Source organism: Molothrus aeneus, chromosome 1 (assembly GCF_037042795.1).
Source record: "Molothrus aeneus isolate 106 chromosome 1, BPBGC_Maene_1.0, whole genome shotgun sequence".
NCBI classification, from domain to species: domain Eukaryota; kingdom Metazoa; phylum Chordata; class Aves; order Passeriformes; family Icteridae; genus Molothrus; species Molothrus aeneus.
In genome coordinates, this window is record NC_089646.1 from 149,123,789 (window position 1) to 149,145,661 (window position 21,873).

A 21,873-nucleotide genomic window follows, 5' to 3' on the forward strand; every position below is an offset into this window, starting at 1 on the left:
CCCAAGTTCTCCTCTGCTCAAGTCTAGACTCATCATCCTGCCATGTGCCTTCCTCACTTCCCTCTGGATATTGAGCTCCATCATCTCAGGACAGCTGCAGCCAAACTTCAAACAGTGCAGCTGGATCATTTGTTCTGGGAGCAGATCTCGCACAGCACCTACCAAATCAAACCATCCACCACCTGTACACAAAAACTGCCCTGAAAGTATTTCAGAAATAAGCTCATCTGCAACTGGAAGACTTCTTCCAGTCCTTAAAGTTTATCCAGGTTTGCTTCTTGTTTGGGTGGTCTGTAACAAACACACAGCACCTCACTCTGTTGGACAACTCTGTCCTTGGTCAAATTGTCAGTTGTCTCATCCCTCTTTTCCTAATAATTCCCTGTGCACACTCTATTTTCTCCTCCAGATGCTTTTGCAAGTCCTGGTATGAGCATGTGGCAGGGGCCTTGGGTCACACCTCAGGGCAGATTCTGTGACATTAACTCACCTCAGACCATCCCTTCCCATGCCATGCACACAGTCAGGACAGAAAAGTTATCTGGGGAGCTCTGATTTATCTGAGCAGTTGTTATCTGATCAGAAAAGTTATCTGGGGAGCTCTAAGTAGTTCAGAGATGATGGATAACACAGGGATCACTTGGAATTACTATTCAAGAGACCTGCAAAAATGCCTCCTCTAGGAGGAAATCTCAGTAATTCTACCCCTTTGTCATTTTGCAAATACTTTTCCTCTCTTGGCTGCACTGAGGCTGAGTCCTGAAGGAAGACAAAGCTAAAGCAGCTGAACCATCCATCCATTTCTCTGCCTGTCTGTCCATCAGCATAAACTCTCCTGACCTGTGTCCAATTACTCTGATGGGAAAAAAATATCTCAGAAATCAAGTTTCTTACAATTAGCAGAATGGAGACTATAATATTTTTTAGCGACTGGTTTATATCTAAATATTGCTGCAAGAAATAAAAGGATGAAGCCAGAGAGGTTCAGGTAGGACATAAGGAAGAATTTCTTTATGGAAAGGGTTGTCAAGGTTGGAAGGAACTGCCCAAGGAGGTGGTGGGGTCACCATCCCTGGAGGTGTTCAAGAAAGGACTCAGTGTGGTGGCACTCAGTGCTGTGGTTTAGTTGGTGGTATTTAGTTCAAGTTTGGACTTGATGATTTTGAAGGTATTTTGGTAACTTTTCCAACATTCATGGTTCTACAATGCTATGGGAAAGACTAACTCTAGTTGGGGCATGACACCTGGAAAAGAATGTACACATTTCTTCAAGGATTTTCAAGCACCTGTGAAACTTGTTGCCTTTCATTAATTAGGTGAGTTTTAGTTCCTGGAACAGAGAGAAAAATCATGACAAGTATTAAAAATACAGAAATTAATGCTTGCACTGAATTTAACACACAGAACTCACACACTGTTCTACTGGTGTCTAAGGTACTGACCAAAACTGGGATCAAAACTGGGGTTAAATCCAGAACACAGAATGGATGTAAACAGTGTTGCCCAGCAATTGGAATGAGTGAGGATGAATTTTTACACCTTGACAAAATGATTACAACTGTGCACTCAATTCCAGTGTAAGAATTCATCTGTGCTATCACAGAATATTTATATCTTCCCATAACACAGACATTTTCTAAGTGAGTTCTGGTTAAATATTGACATTTTTTGCATAAAAGGAGCTCTCTGAAATGTTGCTTGGGGAGTCTGGACTGAACCAGGCATTAGGAATCTCATTTAAGTCTCAAGCCTTGCCTTTGACAAATCCTGATCTGATTTAATCATCACACGATGGTTAAGGGTGGAAGGGACCACTGGAGGTCATCTTGTCCACCCCCTGTTCAAGCAGGGTCCCCAGAGCAAAGATCTTCAATATCTCCAGGGAAGGAGACTCCAGAGCCTCTCTGGGCAACCTGTGCCAGTGCTCAGCCACCCTCACAGTACAAAGCTCTTCCTCACAATAATTAGTAATGAAACATCATTTCAGATCACTGGATTAAAGTATAATTAAAATTACAAACAGATCAAGCACGATTTGATTGCCATTCTTCTCTCATCTTCTGCCACCCCCTATCATGTGAATTCAAGGATGATCTGAGTGAAAAATATAAATCTCCAGGGAAGCGCTGAGTACCATCACATGGCTTGGGGGACTGTTTACTGTACAGAATGTTTCCTGAAGAAAATCATGAGAAAGTGTATTTTTGACAAGCCAAGCACAAGATTTTTTTATAGAAATCACGAAATTTATAGCAACACCATTGGTTTATTTTAACTCTAAACTGAATGCTATTTCTTATTAATAATCATAAGGCAACATTTTACTGCATTTAGAATTATTGTGGGGATTTTATGCTTAGAATGACTAAGTCATCACACAAGTCTTGTCTAAGCCTTAAAAAGCTACCTAAGATTAGATACATTACTAAATCTATAGAGAGGACTTGGAAATAAATTATTCTAATATGTTCTAATTTACCCAAATTTAATTAAATATATGCAAACTCTCTAAATCTAGCTTCATTAATTTCTTCATGATTCAGTTACTCGGTGTGGGAGAGAACAGAAAAATTTGACCCCATGAATCTACTACTCAGCAATCCTAACTACACTTCCTCAGTTCCCTAAAAGCTGGGAAAAACACACAGGATTTATGACATGCCCAGTGACTCAGAAAAAGCCATTATAGGATGACCCAAGCATTGCCTAAATAATATACAGCACAATTAACCTCAAACAGTCTATAATTATGATAAGCTTCACAGTTCTAATTACTTTTCTTTTCAGTAACACTGCCACGAAGTGAGTTGAATTATAAAATAAAATGTATCAGAGGGCATCTATTTATGTACTTTTAAAGCAAGTATTTATGAAAGGATATAATTTTCCAGCAAATATCCAGCTTGCTGTTAATCTCCAGGCCTCTTGCTTGTTGCCTTTCTTCTTCCAGCTGCTTTGCATTCGCCAACTGTGCCCCATCAGCTGGGGATTCTGGGAAGCTCTCAAAATTGAACTTGTCCACTTGGATAGCCATGCTGTAGCAAAGGAAAAGAAAGAAAAAAGCCAACATCATCATTCTTGCTGATATTATTTCTGCAGAAACTGCAGACCACTGTGAACACAGGCAATACAATGTCAGTATATTGGTTTCAGTGGCAGCTAGTCTGTACTCAATGATATAGAAACCATATGGTTTATGCTACTGAAAACAGAAGTCTAAGCCTGTTGATGGTAAAAATGTTTTACAAATCATCAATCAACATCTTGATGACTTTGTGAGAGGTGCACGAGACATTCATTTTGCAGTTGCAAGCAGATGACCTCACTGTGGTTCTGCAGAGGTTCACCTGCCCCACTCTTGGTAGGTGCTCAAGACTTGCTGAAAACAGCAACAAGACTGGCCAAAAGCTGAAGAATATTCTATTTAAAGTTGTTTATTAATACCAACCCATAGAAAAGGGAAGCAGAATATTATATATGAAAGTGTCTCCTGAAGTGAGCTGTAACACATTGGAGAGTCCATTGGTTTCACAAGGCGACTTCCTCACTTTTCCTTGCAAAATTCGGGAAGGAAAAACAAAATATAACAGAAGCAGGGCCTTAATGTGGCCCTTGGACACTTCTCTCCTGCTTTGTGCATCTTCATGAATTACAGACCATATTAATTTCAATATCACAGTAAAATTCATTGGTAGCAAATGGTTAAATAATTGCTTTATTAAATGTACGGTAAGGCAGAAAAGGTAATCAAATTAAATATAGTACACTATAATGCATACTAAGTACTGATATGTTAAATTAGAATCACTAATCTAATATAAAAGGGAATTTAGACCAGCTCACATCACATGAAATGTGGTTATGGAAGATCTAATATACTATGCTGCCAAAACAGCTTTAATTTCCTGAATTGTCTGAAATAGAAAAATAATTAGGGAAGAATTAAAATATATTGCTCTTGAGATGACTTTGCACTTAAGGAGACCAAGCAACAGCTTTGAAAACCATTCAGGATGAAATGCAACTGCAAACTGAGAAGCTGGGAAGGGCATTTCACAAAACACAGGATTACTATTATCCTTTTATCTATTTCTCCATATAAAGAGGGAAATATATTCCATGAATGTTGCCAAAAGGAAAACACCAGTAACAAATGTCAACAAGAAAGAGCTTTGAAATCTCTCCAGACCAGAAAATATTTTCTATAATTCTCATTAATTCAAAAGAATCTTGACCCCAAAAGAAACTGGGTGAAAATAGATGGCAATTACAAGGAATTATCTAGAGCTTGTGAAGTTTGCAGTGAGAAGGTGAATTCAAATAAGCTCTATCAACACTGAGCAAAAACTGATATCTCAGGAGAAGTTTCTGAAGTTTCCCCTTCAGCATTCTAGTGGAAGGTGTCCATGCCCATGGAAGGGGGGTGGAACTAAATGTCCTTTAAGGTCCCTTCCAACCCAAAGCATTCTATGATTTTATGACCAAAAAAGTTCAAATATAGCATTCAGGCAAAGGTTTCTATAAGCTCCCACGTCTGCAGCCTGCATCTTTGCTGATCCTCACATCCCAAAGGCGGAGGAATTAATCTGTTCCTCTCTAAGGGGGGTTTTGTTTTGGCTATTTTTAATGCAGTAAGAGATCATTAGAAGTTCTTCATTTGCATGCAGAATCCATCAAGTGCTGGGCATATTCAAAAGCTAAAGATGAGTTATAAAAGTGGATCACAGTAACTGCCAAATTCAAGCCAGAAATAAAGACCATAATGAAAAACACCCAGATACAATCTGAAGAGTGGATTCTGAAAAAAATTACCAGGCCTGAAACTATGACTAACAACATCAATTCTTACTGGCATTGAAGTATGATTTGATTCTGCAATGGTAGGATAGGTTTCCTGGATTTTGCACAGGCAATGCACATGAAGAACACAACTGGAATGTTTTAAATTTCAGTCTTTGTTTCCGAGATCACTCCACCCCTCTGTGGTACATGAGCAGATGCAAACCCAGTACTTGATTTCTATGATATACACAATAATGCTGATATTCTCACAGAAATATAGTTGATTTCCTATAGCCATATTTTAACAAATTGCCTTTGCTTCTGAACAGTCAGAAGTATTTAGAATCCATCTCTGAAGGGACTAGGAAAACAGCTCCCATCTAATTAGTGTTGCACTTTTCTAAGTGATTGATATTTGAGAAATATGTACCTGCCTAACAATATTTAATATGCAACTGCATCATTCAGATTGCATTCCTCTGTTGAAATATCATTGCTGGCATTATGGTCAGTATTGTAATTTTTGTCTGGAAATTAAATATGCATGTAAGCACTTTGTACCCCAACAGCCTCCAATAAATCCACATCAGCTTTAGGAACACAGCCTAGACTGCTCTTAACTCTCCATTGTGTATTTCTGCTTGAAGTAACTTTTATTAAGCTCTAAGTTATGGAAAACTTTAGTAAATGGGGCTCTCAGTACTCAGAGACTCTACTAAGTTTTCAAATCTTCTAACTATGTTTTTATTTATAATGTTTATACTGTATTTAGCACAGTAGCACCTCATGTCACATGAGTAGCTACAAAAACACCCCCAGTGACACACTTGCCAGCTAGAAAGTGAAGAGTCTGAGTAAAACAGACTACAGAGAGAAAAATATCCCACAAAACAGTACTATGAACACAGCTCTAGGTAGGATATATGAAAGCAATAAAGAGAGATAAAATAAAATGTTTCAAGACTATAATTCCTCTCAAAGCAAAGCACAACAGAATTAAATCCTTGCTCTTTTTCTTAAAGGTATCTGCCTTTTATCATGTATATTCTGCTTCCTCTTGTGCTAAAAATATTAAGTTTTGTCTCTGCATTTTTTTATCTGTAATGTTGCTTCAGTATTTTTTCCTCAGCCTATGGAACATGTAGTACATGGGAAGGCTTTGCACAAGAATCAAAACAAAATATAAATACCATAACCTAAATCAGTCATTCATCCTGAAAAACGTACCCCTACTCAAACCCAGCTTCTTCACTTTCTTTTTAAATACAAAGATTTCTCCCATCTCAAGAGATGCATTTCACTAGGGAGGTGTTAACAAGCAGACAAACAATTCCCAGAGCCAGCTGATGGAATGAGAAAATGGATAAGCTGGACAATGAATTACAACCACCAGCTGAAAAAAGGATCATTTTCAACTTCTAAGTGATCTCTAAAGATCACATGGACCTCACCCTGAGGAAGGAGAGGGCAGTGAAAGGCAGCTTTTTAACATCACCAACTTTGTCACTGGGCTGAGCATCAGAATAATGAGACTGAAATTTTAGCCAAAGAAATAATTCTCTGCTGTCTTCTGCAGTCACTTTGTGACTTGTTTCCTGTCAAGAGTTCTCTGCACCTCTCCCCAAATTTGTCCTTGCTTGTTGTGATATACAAGAATCTATGGATCTATAAAGAAAAAGGTAAAAATAGACAATTCAGTCTGAAACAGGCATTCAATTTGTTGCAAACAGCCAGGATAATGACAGCTCACATTGTGCAAGGGCACCTGTTCCTTGCCCTTCACAGTAATGACATATCAGGGAAAACAGAGAAGATCTTAAAACTCAAAAGTTCAGAAATAAACTTGTTCCAGGAAAAGGGACTAGAATTCCATTTTAACTTCTTTGCCTCATGGGGAGCTATATAAATTTTCTACTAGATGAGTTTTCAATAAATGATGAGATATTTGTGTAAAAACACTGCCTTATGCAAAAAAAAAAAAAAAAGAATTAAATATCCAATCCTGCAAAGGCAAAACAGGTTTTGTTTCTCTCTGGCCAAACTTGTCTGAGCAGGAGGAGGAATAAAGCAACAACAGTTTTCATGAATAATGAAACAACCATGTTTTGAAACTACTGGGTTTTGTCACGAAAGCAGCCCAAGCCACTGTGACAGCTCCTCAGACAAGGGAGCATCGATACAGGGATGCAAATTATTCAAATACAAATGAAAAGGATGAAGAGGAGAAGGTCAGCTCATTAGCAATGCTGATGATGTGTCTGCACGGTCTCATCTCACGTCATCTGTCAGGATGGCTCACAGGGAAACAAGTGACAAACCTCCTGATGGCACAGCCAACATCTCAATGACAGTCACCTAAACTCCCATTAAAGTCACAGTGCAGAGCTGCTAAAGGCACTGGACAGCTCATTTCACCTCTTCTCAGAAAAAGAGCTGCAACTTTACTGGAAATCTTACCCTTCCCTGACAACAAAACACTCAGCAGAAAGGATCTGCAGGCAGGAAAACAACTTCCTGCAAATGACATCAGGACTGCTCCCGAGCCAGTGGCGTCCAAATCCCCCCTTCCCAAAGCAGTGCCACTTAAAACCAAGCAGCTTCACAGCTGACAGCTTCACAGAAATGGCAACTGGAAATAAAAAATCATAGGTGAAAAACTGAGTAAGGAGCATCACTGGCTGTGCTGCAAACTCCTGCCTTTGCTGCTGGGAGGAGAGTGGGCAGGTCCCAGGCACGTCCCATCCACCAGTGATGCACCTCAGGTCCTTCCATGTCCTCCTCTGAATCTATAAAGTGAAATTAATTAAGGGATACTCTCCAAATAAAACGAGGTTAAGAGCAGGCATGGTATTAAAAGAAAAGCAGCAATCTGGTCAACATAAGTAGATTTCAGCTTTCATTAAGTAAATAAAACACTGCTGCTTAGCTTGGAAGAATAGAATATAGAGATAGTCCTTATTTGATTATCCTTGGGAAAAAACAATATAACAGGAACCCAAAAACTCTTCCTCATGGCTAACTACCTATTTAAATACTATCATCCACAGAGCAGTTTGCAAGCTGCTTCCAAAATGAAGCTGACAGAAGGCAGTTGGAGACTTTATTCAATATTATGTTTCATTCTCCTTTCTTATATAAAAGTAGACAGTAGGGACACTATGCCAGACCATGTTACTGCCACTTATGCAGAATGCTTATGTGCATGAAGAATGCCTGTACACTCAATGATTTTAAATTTCAGGAAAACTTGAAATGATGATGATGCTCTTGTTCTCACATTCAAGAGGGGGAAAAAATGCATGAGGCAATTTTTGTTTTAAAATTTTGCCTGATTCTTTCATTGTGTAATCTCACTTGTAGTGTATAACCTCATGTTTCAGGTGCACATAATTCCACCCTAAATATAAGTCCTGCATTTGGTACCAAACTAGACATGATGCCCCAGCATAGAATAATTTACAGGCAAAGAGAGAATCAAGAATCAAATCTCTTGTGAGGTGATCACATATATATGATTGGCTGGAAATAATAATGTAAAGTAATGCAAATTAACATATACCTTGTGTTTAATTGTAATTACTTCACAGATTTAGAACAACAATCTGTGTTTCATTCACTACTATAAAATACAACTTTAAAATTCCATAGCTCAGGTGACCCACAAGTAATGGTCTCTCCTCCTGGCCTAAAACTGACTGCAGAAAGAAAAATGATGGCTTTAATACCTGAACCATGCAGAGCAGAAGATAAATTTTTCTATTAATCTCAAGAAAGGTCAATTAAATTTAAAAATTTGCATTTAGAACTTAATTATTTATTTAAAATAGTTAAAGAGGAGATAAAAGTCAAACTATAGTGCTGAATATTCAACAGTTTAGACTTATCTGAGCGACAACATTAAAGACAATAAAAAGTTAAACCAGAAAAGAATTGTTCCACTGGATATAATGTAATATTTGAAAATAGAGCAGTGCCAAGAGATAGTTGGCAACATAAATCTTCTGCTTAAATGTGATTATACTATGCGTGCTGGGCACATAGCTTCTTAATTCCTAACTCCAAATCTGAAAACCATAAACTGCAAATGAAAAGGCAGAACAATTAACTTCAACTTGCCTCTTTCTTCACTTAAATAATTTGGACTTCCATGGTAATCACCATGCACAAAGCCCTTAGCTACCTAAAGAAATTGGAAATTTAAAATAATAATAATAATGGTTATAGCCTATTTTATGAATACACGAATTTCCATAGGGGGCATAAAGACCATTAATCAATAGCCTTTCACTCTAGGAAATTTGGAAAATCCTAAGTACAGTAATACTTGAAGATTGAGTTAAATATCCTCTCTTTATCACAGCTGAACTACACAAGGATTTCAAAATTCTCTTTATCCAAAATAATGCCATACTGTACCTCCTACCTCTCTCTCAGTGGAATACCAATAATCAGAGAAATAAATGTCAGAATATATATGTTCATATTCAGCTGCTCATTTGTGTAATTCATTATTGCCTTCATATGGCAGGAAGTTCAGAAGAAAATATATGCAAATTAAAAACATGGAATTTTGTGCCAGATATAACAAACAAGATCAAAAAACCTCAATTCTACAGTCATGCAGTCATCACTCCAGCTGTCTGAATCTCCTCAGGAAAAGACTGAGAAGATTGCCCACCCCAAAATACAAACAGTAAAAATAAAAGTGGCATGGGGTCAGTACTTCTGTTCAAAGCATCTTTGCCAGGGAGCCTCAAAAGAAGGAACCAGGTGCTCACCTGGTGCAAATCTGATTTCCATTCTCACACTGAGCACTGAGGTACATATCCACCAAATGTCTCTGCTCCTGGAATGTCCCAAAGAAACCAGAAATGCTGGTCATGAATCACCCCTGGATCATTTCCCAGCCGGGGCCCTGTCCTGAGCCAGCACTGATGGTTTTTGCTGGTCCCAGGGCCCTGCAGGATGGTCCAAAGGGGTGGAGCTGGGTGTGTGCAGCACCCCAAAACACTCAGAGGGGTCTCACAGCCTCCTCCACGTGATAAACCTGGAGCACCAATTCACTTTTGCGTGTAAGAAAAAAGAAAAATTCCCAGTGCTCCTCTTTTAAAGGAATGTGACTGTGACATGTGGCACACAACTGGAAGGTTGCTTCAGAGAAGATGCTGAGATCCTACTCAAAAACCAAACTAGGGGGCAAAAACCCCCAGGACAGCCTGTACATCTGGGAAATTATTCACATGAGAGGAGTCCATCTCAGTGACTACTCCAGGGAAAATGCAGAGATACAGAGCTTTATATACAACATAAGGAAAATGTAAGTTTTTCACAAAGGAAATGATTCAAACATTTTTTGGGTAGAATCACAGGATGCATGAATGCTCAGTCTGCAAGAATACACATTTCACCATGGACTGTCACTTCAAGATACAATTAGACTTTACATTCACAATGAAATATTAATTTACCTTCTACTTGCTTGTCTTCTCTTTTCATACACAAAGGTAACATTTTCCCTTTTCCCAAAGCACTGCAGCAGAAGTTCACCTCAAGATGATTTAGTGTAATAAACAAATACTTTTTCAAGTCCCTGTTTTCCCAGTATAATCTGTATAATTTTATTACACCTGCAACTTTCACATTTTCTGTTTGGAGCACTCACTCTTTGGTGAGTCTCTTGAAGAGTCTTTTATTTCAAGCTAACCCAGTCCATCGACTTTAAAACATTTATTTTGCCACAGACATTGATTCTTTTCACCTCTAGAGTTGCATAGATTCTATTACAGATTCTCAAGTCCTAGCTGCAAGTTTTGTGAGTGATGCTATAGTTAAAAAAGGAAATCTAGAATTTCTGCCAAAGAGCAAAGCTGGGGAACAGCCAGGACAGCCTCAGTTTAAGAAACCAAAGCACCAGAACAGCAGTGAACATCTCCCAGCAAAGCAATGTGGTCCATGAGGTTCAACCTACAGAATTTATTCTTTAACTAGTGACAGGAATAATGTTCACAGACATGAGTGGGAGCACAAAGGCTTTAATCATGCTCCAGAAATCTCAGCTCACAGTGAGCGTGTGTCACAGGTTCCAGAGCAGTCAACTGCTCAGCACTAATAACAGAAATGATACACATCTCACTCACCCACACACTATTTCACCTAAACCGTTTTTTTTTTCACAAAAATCCCTGTACATATTATAAGTTTATTTATTGCTTTCACCAGCAATGACACCTGTATGTGTGTTTTGAAGCATGCTCAGAAACAAGCTATTTTCAGAAAACAAACCAGCAGGGATTGTTCACCCTGGAGAGGAAAATGCACTGAGGACACCTCAAAGCCACCTTGCAGTACTTAAAAGAGGGTTATGAGAAGGATGGGGACAGATTTTTCATCAGGACTTGTAGTGACAGAACAAGGGATAATGGTTTTAAACTGAAGACAATAATGGGTAATAAACCAAGATGCTGCTTCTATTGCTCATGATACTCAGCCTTTGGCAGCCCTGGGTGCAGCTTCAGCCAAATGCAGAGCTGGGCTTGCCTTCACTTTCATCTCATGTTTATATTGATTTATCCTCACACACTTTGCCCCACTGTGGTGGTTTGACAGGAAATGTGTTTTTTGGGATGCTGTGTTTTGGGCCAATGGATATTCAGACTTTAATATTGGCATTTAACCTGGCCATTGGGACATGGACACGCCTCTGAGAACACGGGGTTAAAAGCAGAGCTCTCCCCTGGGAGGGTCCTCTTGGGTTTCCGGCGGGAAAGAGTTCGGGTCTCTCCCCTGGCCCAGCTGCTGGCTGGGCAGGGGAAGGGAAAAGCCATGTGGCCGAGAGAGGTAGGCCTGAGCCCGGGGGTGGAAGGGTGGAAGAGAGACAGAGAGACCGGGAGCCATCGGGCAGCCCCCCTTGAGAGACACAGAGAGAGAGAGAGAGAGAGAGAGCCGCTGCCTGGGACTGTAACCTTGAAGCTTGATAAACATGGGCCTGCGCCGGCAGCACGGCTGGGACGGAGAAGAGGGGGGGTTCAGCCGGCCGCTTGTAGGAGCTTTTAACCCCTTTTTGGAGAATGAGAACTTTACAGATCATTGACCTCTCCTGGAAGATAGAGTGGAAGATGAGGAAGGAAATGTGCAAGTGTGAGAGAGGTCTGGGCGAGTGAGAGATAGTAGAAGAGTAGAGAAGAATCCTAGTGGGAAGAGATGATGGAGTGGCTTTTGCTGGACTCTTTTTGTATAGCCATGGACAGACCCATGTTCCTTGTGATACAGAGACTGCATTCTAGGGGGAGGCAATGGCCTCAGAACCAAGAGGGTTCAGTGTTGATGCCCCTCGGCCCCAGGGGGTGAAAAAATATGGGGGGGACAGGTGTCCCAAAGGAGAGATTGTGGGGACAGGTGTCCCAAAGGAGAGACTGTGCCTTTTTTGGATCGGGACAGAGCATCCTTAAAAGAAAACCCTAGAAGCAGCTCTGGTCCGTGTTCAGTGGTGAGAGCACTGGACATGAAAAGGAAGAAGTCACAATGGCAGATGTACTCCGGGCAGTGCCACGAGTGACACAGAAACACACGAGGCTTTGACTGTGTTTCCAGGGGAAGCCCATGGTACAAGAAAGACTCCTCTCCTCTTGATGAACTGAGGATTGATTGTCTAAAAGGTGGTGCTGGACCGAGAGTTGGTGATTTGAGGAATAAATGTATTGTGTTGGAAATTTGGTGGGGGGAGGAGGAAATACATTTGTGAGGTTTTCATTTTCCTTGTGTGTGTGTTCCTTTTTATTTGTAGTTGTAGAGTAGTTAATAAAGTTCTGGTTCTTTTTTTTTCCCTAAGTAGGAGCCTGCTTTGCTTATTCCTGGTCACATCTCACAGCAGAAACCAGGGAGAAAGTATCTTCATGGGGGCACTGGCATTGTGCCAGTGTCAAACCATGACACCCACGTATTGCTGAGCTGGGTTAATTATCTGATGTGCTTTACCAGTTTAGCAGAAAATGAGCACAGCTCTAAAACACCTTTTAATTTTAGCCAAAACTCCCCATGTGGAAATCACCATCCCACATAATGGGATGGTGCCAGGTGCCCTCCTCCTCCTCAGTGAGCCTTGACCTTGAGCTCCCCTGGGAAAGGACAGCAAAGCCAAATGTCCACCAGACACAGATGTGAACACTACAGCTAGAAATTCAGTATTTATTTAATTATTGTGATGGAATGATCCTCACTTAGGAGCAGTTTCCTGCCACATTAGCCTCCCTTGGTCAATTAGGGTGCTATAGAGCACACATTATACATGGCCAACGGATCCTGCTCACCTGTGGCCTGATGTCCAGGCAGTGACCAACCCATCCTCAAAGAACTAAAACAAATTAAACAAACCAACAAAGTCAAATGAGATCAAGGGGGTTTTTACTCCTGCTTACTGTGGTTCAGAAATAGTTTGAACATAGTAGTCTAAATTTTAGCCAGGGAAATTCCACCTGTCAGCAAAGCAATGCTTGGGAAGCTTTCACAGAATATGCAGCTGTGTGAAGGATCTCAGAGGTAAACCCTGGATTTTTGGTGCCACTCATAAAGCAACTTTTCTTGTCAGCTTCATATACACAAATCTCTTATATGAGAATGGATTTCCTCACTACATTTGGAGGAAGTGAGGGAAAAGGAACTAGAAATACTAAAAGTTATGGGCAGTCAGCTCATGGTGTCTGAGACAGACACCTTGGCTTTAAAAATCAACTTGTCCGAGCATCCTTTCTTATCATGGCAAGCACAAAACCTCCAGCTCTGGAACAATTTAAAACAAAACCCCCAAAATATGACCTTTCCATTACAAGTTTGCACTGAAGGTATAATTTGAAGTCTGCTACTAAACTTCTTCAGAATTTTCATGATTTTTAGGAGAAAGTATTATTCTTAAAATGAGGCACACAGTAACATGAAGAAGGAGTGACAAAACTTTTTATTTAAGTATTTAATTCATATTGACTTAAAATTACTCTTTGGCAATGTCTAGCTTTGAAAATATGGAGATTTTAGACATCTTTATAATGCTTCATAAACTGAGAAGGGATTATTTAAAGTAAAACATTAACATGGTATTATTTAGAAGCTTTGGCAATGTTTTAAAATGTTCAAATACTAAAGTTAGTTTTTGTCATCATTTATGTTTAGCATAGAATTTTTAAAAGTCTTTTCAATCACCAAAATCTAAATTTTATGAAGTGATAAAAAATTTTAATCAATATTCTGTTATTCTCTGTTTATTTGTAATATTCCTTTACATGTAATAAAAGTCCAGAAGATGATGGTATCTAAACACCTGCCACACAAATTTTCCTTTAGGAAAAAAAGGGAAACTGAGAGGTAAAATTCAAAGATATTGAAATAGAAAACAGTGCTTTGTCATGTCTTATATGAAAATTATATCTACTTTTCACTCATTGACTAGATTTTTCTGACTATAAAAAACACAGGCATATCTAGATTTAGGCATCTATTTTAAACTGAATTCCTGTTTAGGGAATCAGATTGATTCTCTGCCTTTAAAGAATGGCAAAATTATCATAGTTTCACTTCCAGCTTACGAAAGAATTGAAATTCATTTTTATACCAACATGATTTATCTTAAAATCATGCTGTGCCATCAGGCTGCCAGTTCCTGCAAAGACACAACCTCCAAAAACCACAGAGAGCACAGACATTAACCTACACAGAGCTTTGGGCCAATTTGACAGTTCAAAGAAAAAATTATTTTTTGTTCTTTTCTATCTACAAAGAGCAATTTAACATAGAAATTCCAGACCCAGATCATCCCAAAAGGACAGACTACTAGTACCAGTAAAACTGTACCCCAAAATTGTGCAGCAGTTTCATGAACTCCCCATCCACAGCTGAGAAGTCACCATGGTTCTGATGCACTGATTTGCCCTGAGTTATGCAATTAAACAATTACAAATGGATTAGAGGGTTAATACTAAAACTGAAAGTATATTATTATTAAAATTGGTTGTATATACCCTATGCTAAGCAAATAATGCTGTAAATACACAAAGCAAAGATTACATGATCTGCTTTGTTCCCAACATAAGCCTTTAACACAAAATATTTCCTTTTATTACTTACTATTCTCAATTTCTCTTCTTCCATACAACTACAAAAGAGATGCCATCAAGCAAGTAAATCAAGGAATAAAGCTGCAGAGATTTTTTACTCCCATTTATTCCCATTGAGCCTCCCTGAGGGACATACAAATTGGAAATTGCTAAATTGTCATCTAATAGGCAGAAACAACGTAGGCGAGACCAATTAAGTAAAAGGCAGAAAGTTGTATTACACATGTAATTAAATTAAATTCTTTGACTAGACTACATTAAAATCATTCCCAAAAAGGACAAAACTCGACTTTAATCAGCACAAGACACATTGTAGGACACGTCACTAAAATTGTACATTAGGAGTTTGGATATTACCAAAAAGAGCATTTTTCTTAATTGTAAATCAAGTTACTTCCAGGTGGTAGGAAATTGGCTAAACAGCAGCATTCCCTCCCAGATACACAAGACTTTAATGATGCATAATTGAGTACAAAGTCATAAAAAGTAGTTTTCTTCTCTTTTTCAGGTGTAATATCCTGCAGCTGGGTACCTACACACATTTTTCTAGTGGGACTGTTCTTTAATAGAGATCCCCAGAACCCAGGAAACCACCAGATCAAATGTGAGTGGCAATAACTGGGGATAATTTGGCTTGTGTTCACAAACATCATCAAAAGGAACAATGCAGTGGGGAACAAAAAAAGTGCAAACAATTCTGACTTACAAGGTTTGGGTTCTTCATCTCCTGCCATTCCCAGCACTGAGCCCAAAACCTGCTCATTGTAGGCACCAGCTCAGCCTTCTCCTTGTGCCACTGCACAGCCCCTGGAGCTGGGGCCCAGGCTGAGATGGAAATAAATTCCAAAATACTGGAGCTGGGGCCCAGGCCGAGATGGAAATAATCCCAAAATGTGGATTCAAGGGACTGTCCTGGACTACAGGAAGGAGAGGAGGAGGAGAAGCAACATTTACCTCTGCCCGTGGTGCTTTTCCACACTTTTCCTTTCTGGAAATTGGCTAAAGCAGGCAAAAAGCCATCAGCACCCCATTTTGAGAATAGCACTATTTAGTTAAACTATTAATTGTTCATCTAGATGAAAATCAGAATATCAGAAATGGATTGACAGCTCTAAGCACAAACTGCCTTTTGGAATTAAATCAATTCTGTGATTGTCCAGCAACCAAGGGGGACAAACATTTTCACAACGTCTGTGCCCTAAGCCAAATTGGTATTTTCCTCACAGTATTTCCCAATAAATCACTTTGTATCTATCTCTTTTTCTGTTATGTTTCTTAGATAGTACCATTTCAATGGCAAATCTGTGACTTCCTGTCTAAAGGAAGTTCCTATCCTATGAGAAACCCTGTTTGAAGCACTATCATTACTTCAATATTGGAAAAATCAGCTTATTGTTTATGTCACACACATACACAAATTAAAATGGAGACTTGGAAAGGAAAAAAAGTGATCTGCTTTCTTGATTGAATAGCATGGAAATGCAGAAACTGAAAAAAACACATGGCTTAAATTGCCTTAGGAAAAAATTAACCCATTTATATGAAAAGAACAAACAGCTTTTAAAAATTATAGATATTTTTAAATGCTAATTATTTGTGTAAACCAGTTCCTGTGCACAAAGGATCAAATCTAAGTGAGTTAGTGTAGCTGTCAGCAGCAGTGAGAAAAGCAAGAGGCCAGGAGGAAGACAAAAACCAGGGCTTGTTCTGTTCTGAGGACAAGTAGTACAGACATAACCCACTGTCTAATGTCACCATGTGCTTGCAAATATCACTGTACAGGAGTCCAGCCTGCACAGCCTCTCAGATAATGCCAGATAAATGGCAAGAAGCCCTCCTTCAAATTACAGATGGATGGTTCTTCCCAGAAAGGGAGACATAATGTCAAAATAGAAGAGATAACACAACAAAGGAGCTGCCCTGAACCCACATGGAATGGCCCCAGAAACAATGAGCACTGACACGAAAATATTCCTCATGTAAACTCAAATTCCATCATTAGAGCCTGTGTACATGTATTTATTGTCTGCTGTCACCATGTAATCAGCAGTCACGAATCCCCCCAGAGCTCACTCTCATAAAATTCTCTATTTCATGTTGGAGATCATGACTGAATATTCCAAAGTCCCATCCTATTCAAGTCCTTGTGATTCTGAAAGAAACTAAGTGACAGCTTGAAATAAGCTGCTAGTGATGCCCATCTTAAGAGATGCTTTCCATCAATATATCAAGAGGGAAAAGGAAATATTGGTGAAGTGTGATGTGGGTTTATTGTGCCTGACATTGCTGGGCTCAGTAGAGTTGCTGTAGGAAGAGATGGAGAAAAGGCTGCTCATGAGTAACACAAAACACAATAATAAGAAACAGGTTACAGCATTATTTCAAGAACACAGCACAGCTCAGGATTTTATGTATTATTATGATAGATATTTTAAAAAACATCTCAATGACTTATAACAGATTTCCCTTTCCAAATTTACTACTTAATGAGTCTAGACCCAAATGAAAAATAGGATTTCACTCAATTTTCATCATGATGCTCTGCTCTTGTACCTTAAAATTAATGGTTTTGAATTTTTTAACGTTCACCTTTCATTTCATTTTACATACACACTGTGCTTTTCCCTCCAGTGGATAATAAATTATATAGAATATAGAGTGTAATGCCTGGAAATAAATCCAAACTGAATTCAGGGGGGGAAATGAAACAGTGTTGTTACATCCATGTCAGGATCTAAAACAGTAAGGTCTGATCAAGCAGCTAAAAAGACAATGCTTGTAACAATAATGGGTATCAAATATGTAAGAAGAGAAAAAAAATCACCAAACCCTAAAGATTTCCAAGTGCACGGACTTAAAAATGGTGAAATATTTATTTAGTCTACCAATGTCACTGCATTCTTTAACTCACATTTCCTCCAGAGTTCAGTAGACTTCATAATGCAGTTTCTTCTCTAAGGGAAACTCTGATTGTTCCATGATTTTTATTGTCATCAGCCTTTCTACAACAACAAATTACCCTTCCTTGGGACAGCTTTAGAAGGAATGTGGGTTTCATGATGTGAAGGTACAAAAAACATTTTGTGTCTTGATTTACCCTTTTTATTACAGTGGAGAAATCATCTATTCTCAATCTAAGTTCTATTAATAATTAAAAAGGGGTTTTTGCAGCACAAAAGCTTTTTCAAAATATCAACAAGTCCTTAAACAACACCTTTGCCCTGCCCATAAATGCTCATTGCTTAAACTGAATTAACTTGAGGCATAATAACACTTTGTTTAATATGCATTTATATTCTAAAAAATTATCCTACAGTTTATTGGGTCACTGACTCCAAATCAAATTTCTTTTGTTTATCATTTAATTCCTTCCTTCCAGCCTTCTAATCCCCACACTCAGATTAATAATGCTTTTTTTCTATTCATCACTATCAATAACAAACTTTTCCAAAGTCACTGTTATTCCCAGAAGAGGAAGAAATGCAAAGAAAGGACAAAATTTGGCCAAGGAACAAGAATTCAGTTAAAAGTTCTGTAGATAATACATGGCCCAGGCTATAATGACTCTCCATGTCACACTCATGCACCCCAGTAGGCAATCAGTTTTTAGCATTTATAAATAAATGGAATATTTATATAATATAAGGAAATTTATTTACCAAAAATTGGAAGTTCTTTTAAGATGCTCATGTCCACTTCAGTGTTTATGTTCTGCTTACACTCACCTCTGATTTAAGTCACCTTTTTAGCCTCAGCCCTATAACCTCACTCAACATCTCACTCAGACTCTGACCCATCCACAAGCTGCTGGAGAATGAGCCAAAAAAGGACATTGTAATTCCCTGGCCCCCTCCAGCTTCTCTCAATGTTCAAACTGAATTCAATATAAAAAAATGAGACAGATAAAGGGAAAAATCAGCTGAGTATTGCAGGTCTTACAGAGTTTGTCATCAACTCCATCAAGCTGGGTGTTAAATCATCTCTGGCCTCTCCACCACCATTAAGAGAGGAATTGCATCTTTCCCTGCTGTCAGTGCCTGTCTGGCTGATTTGGGGTAAATTCACCACTCAGTTAAGTGCAGAGAGGCTCCCAGACCATGCACTTCCATCCTGAACTTCAGGGCATTTTCATAAATCAAAAGATCAAGCAGCTGCTGGAAACTCATTTATGGCAATATGAATATAATTACTGCAGTGAGCTTCAGCGAGTTCTTCCTAAGGTATTTTCAGTAAGAGCTGGAACTGAGGTAAAGCATCCATCATTAATCACAACCAGTGAATCAGACACTCAGCTGGGCTGGGCCAGCAAAGCATCCACAGCAGAATCCAAGCTTTGCTTGGCAGCCCCCACACATGAAATTCCAGGTGGGTTCAGCACTGAAAATTAAGTAAAGACCATTATTTTTGATGTTCCCTCTTTTGTTTGGAACCCAGAAATGGCACAAGCACATCAAGATGCTTTGGGCACGATGGAGCCCTGAGCTCCAAAGCACTTCCATGGAACACAGATCCTGTCTCCTAACCAGGGAAAAACCTAAACAGGGTAAGGGCTGAAGATGAAAGGCTCCATTTTGCAGATGCTGGCCATGAGTCATCATCAAACAAAAAGCATGGCTCAAATTATCTCCAGTAAGTGAAACAGCTGCACAATCATCTCTAGAAATCTTTGTACCTGTTTGAAGTAATGACAAAAAACCCCTTTACTTAACCTGAAGTGCCCACATCTAATGCTGCAGGGACCTCCATATGCAGCTCTGGAGTTACAGAGAATCCAACTCCACATCCTGGTACAGACAGGACTTCTCACCTATGAAAAACTGATTCTATTTACACAAGAACATGCAAAATATGAAAAGCACACCAGCCCCCAGTCCCCTCAAAGATGGATAGATACAAATCAGTTTTCCCCATGGAGGGATATAATTTTATTTCAACCTCAATCACAATACTTAACTTGAACCACCATTTTCTGAAATTCAAAGTCTCTGTACTTTTTTCCTCTTTGTTGCCACAAAACAGCTGCTGTAAAACTGTGCTCTTCTCAAGTGAGAGGAAACCTTGTGAGGAAGACACTGAGTAGTGTTTCCAAGCAGTTTTCACAAGCCTTTTCCTAAGGATGGAGGAACAACTGGTGGGCAAAGCAGTTGTTCTCACCAGCAAAGTCCACCAGTGCTGTCTACACTGGTGTTGGAACACCCATAAACCTGAAGGAAGGTGACAAACAGGATGGTTCCTGCAAGATCTGGGATGTCACCATTCCTGCTGTGTTTCAACAACTGCCCCCAAGGCAGATAAGGGGGAAAGACAATCTCCTTGAAAAGCTGAACATCCTTGCAGGAGCTCCATCACAGGGTCAGAGAACTGATGGCAAAGCCAGGTCAAGCCTCAGAGATTCCCATTAGGCACAAGGAACTGCATCCTCCTGTTCTCCAGCTCCTTAAACAATTGGATTTCTTATTGGCAGAGTGCTTTGTCTCTTCTGAGAAAACACAATTGAAGCTGCAGGACGTGCCCACTGCACCCTCCTGTGACACAGCAGTGACACAGACCTGCCTTAATTCAGCACAGCAGCTTGAACAGGCGTGTTGGGAATAATGCTGGGCATGGGAAGAACTCCAGGTATCTCAAGGATGCAGAGAGATTGCACACTTCCATCAACATAATTGTGTTACCAAGAAAAGGCTTGCAAGGTGTTCTTGGGAAGTTCTGTGGAAGCCTCATGGAAGGACTGAGACTGAGATTTCCCTGGAATTACAGAGGAGCAGTGGAGGCTGCAGGAGGGCATCGATGGCAGAAATGCTCCCAGGCACAACCAAAGCTGAGGAGGACAATTCTCCTCTTTGGCTGGGGCTGCTAAATGCAGCTTGGCTGAAGTCTGCCCCACATCTCCCTGTGAATACTGAGACCTTCCTCAAGACTGGGTGTTCTGAGACTTTGTTGTTTTCATTTGAATAGAGAAAACCAAGGGAAGATCAAACATCAAAAATAGAGTGAGGCCATCAAAGCCCAAGCTTCAAAGTCTACACCCACAAATTCAAACCTCCTGTACATGTTTTTTGTCAAAGCTCTCAGAACACAAGCAAAGCAATATTCTAGAAGAGACATTAAGGAAAATAAATGCAGCTGCAATGCCATGTTAAGAACAACACAGGTAGATTAATCTCCTCCTGCAGATACACACAGATTTTAAGGGCATTAATTAATTGAGAAGTTGAAGAATTTGGTGACAAGCAGAAGGAAATACATCCCTGTTAGAAAGCATACATGGGGCAATCACTGAAAGAGGAAAAAAAAAGCCCATCTATATCTATTTTAACAACACCAAAATGTGTCAAAAGCCAACTACACAAAGAGAACTGACGTAGGTGCTGTAAAGCATTTTTTCCACAGCCAGTTTTCATTAACAGAAAAATACCTGCAGATCCTAGACTTTGATCAAATAACGTGTGCAGAAGAAGCAAGGTATTTTATGAGATTCCAAGACAAGCTTCTCTCAATCCCATCAGGGAAAAAAACCCCAGAAATACAAAATGCAAGTCATTGCTGGAGAAACTGCCACTCTACCTGTACCTTACACATCAGCCTTTCTCTGGGCATTTTCAATTGTAAATTTATTGAAATTTTAATGAATAATGTGCAGGTAGTTATGGTATCTATTTTTTTCCTTTGGTTTAAATTGCTGATTCAAACCTTAGGCTAGTTTAGATAAAGCTGGGACTTCGGTTTTACCATGAAAATGGACTGATTTTCAGAAATGTCTACAAATATAGCATAAAGATGATTCACAGTACAAACTACACCTGCTTGGGTTTTTTTAAGGCAGAAAACCATACAACCAGACCAAAGCAGCCAGAAAAACATACAGTTGCATTGAATCATTAAGCCAGCACGAGGCTTAAAAGGATAAATCTCAGCTTTTAAGTGCAAAATAGAATTCAGTTTTAACCACTGAGCCATGACCACTGCCTCTTTAACAATGCTATAAAAA

At 39.3% G+C, this 21,873-nt stretch overlaps 1 protein-coding gene across 1 annotated transcript in view; it reads right to left on the reverse strand.

Annotated features, from left to right (window-relative positions):
- Window positions 1-21,873, reverse strand: part of TRAPPC9 (trafficking protein particle complex subunit 9) — a 448,574-nt gene that overhangs the window by 241,232 nt on the left and 185,469 nt on the right. Inside the window, exon 20 of the mRNA XM_066566744.1 lies at window positions 2,882-3,035. Coding sequence (XP_066422841.1) covers window positions 2,882-3,035 — 154 coding nt within the window. The remainder of the gene's footprint in view (window positions 1-2,881; window positions 3,036-21,873) is intronic.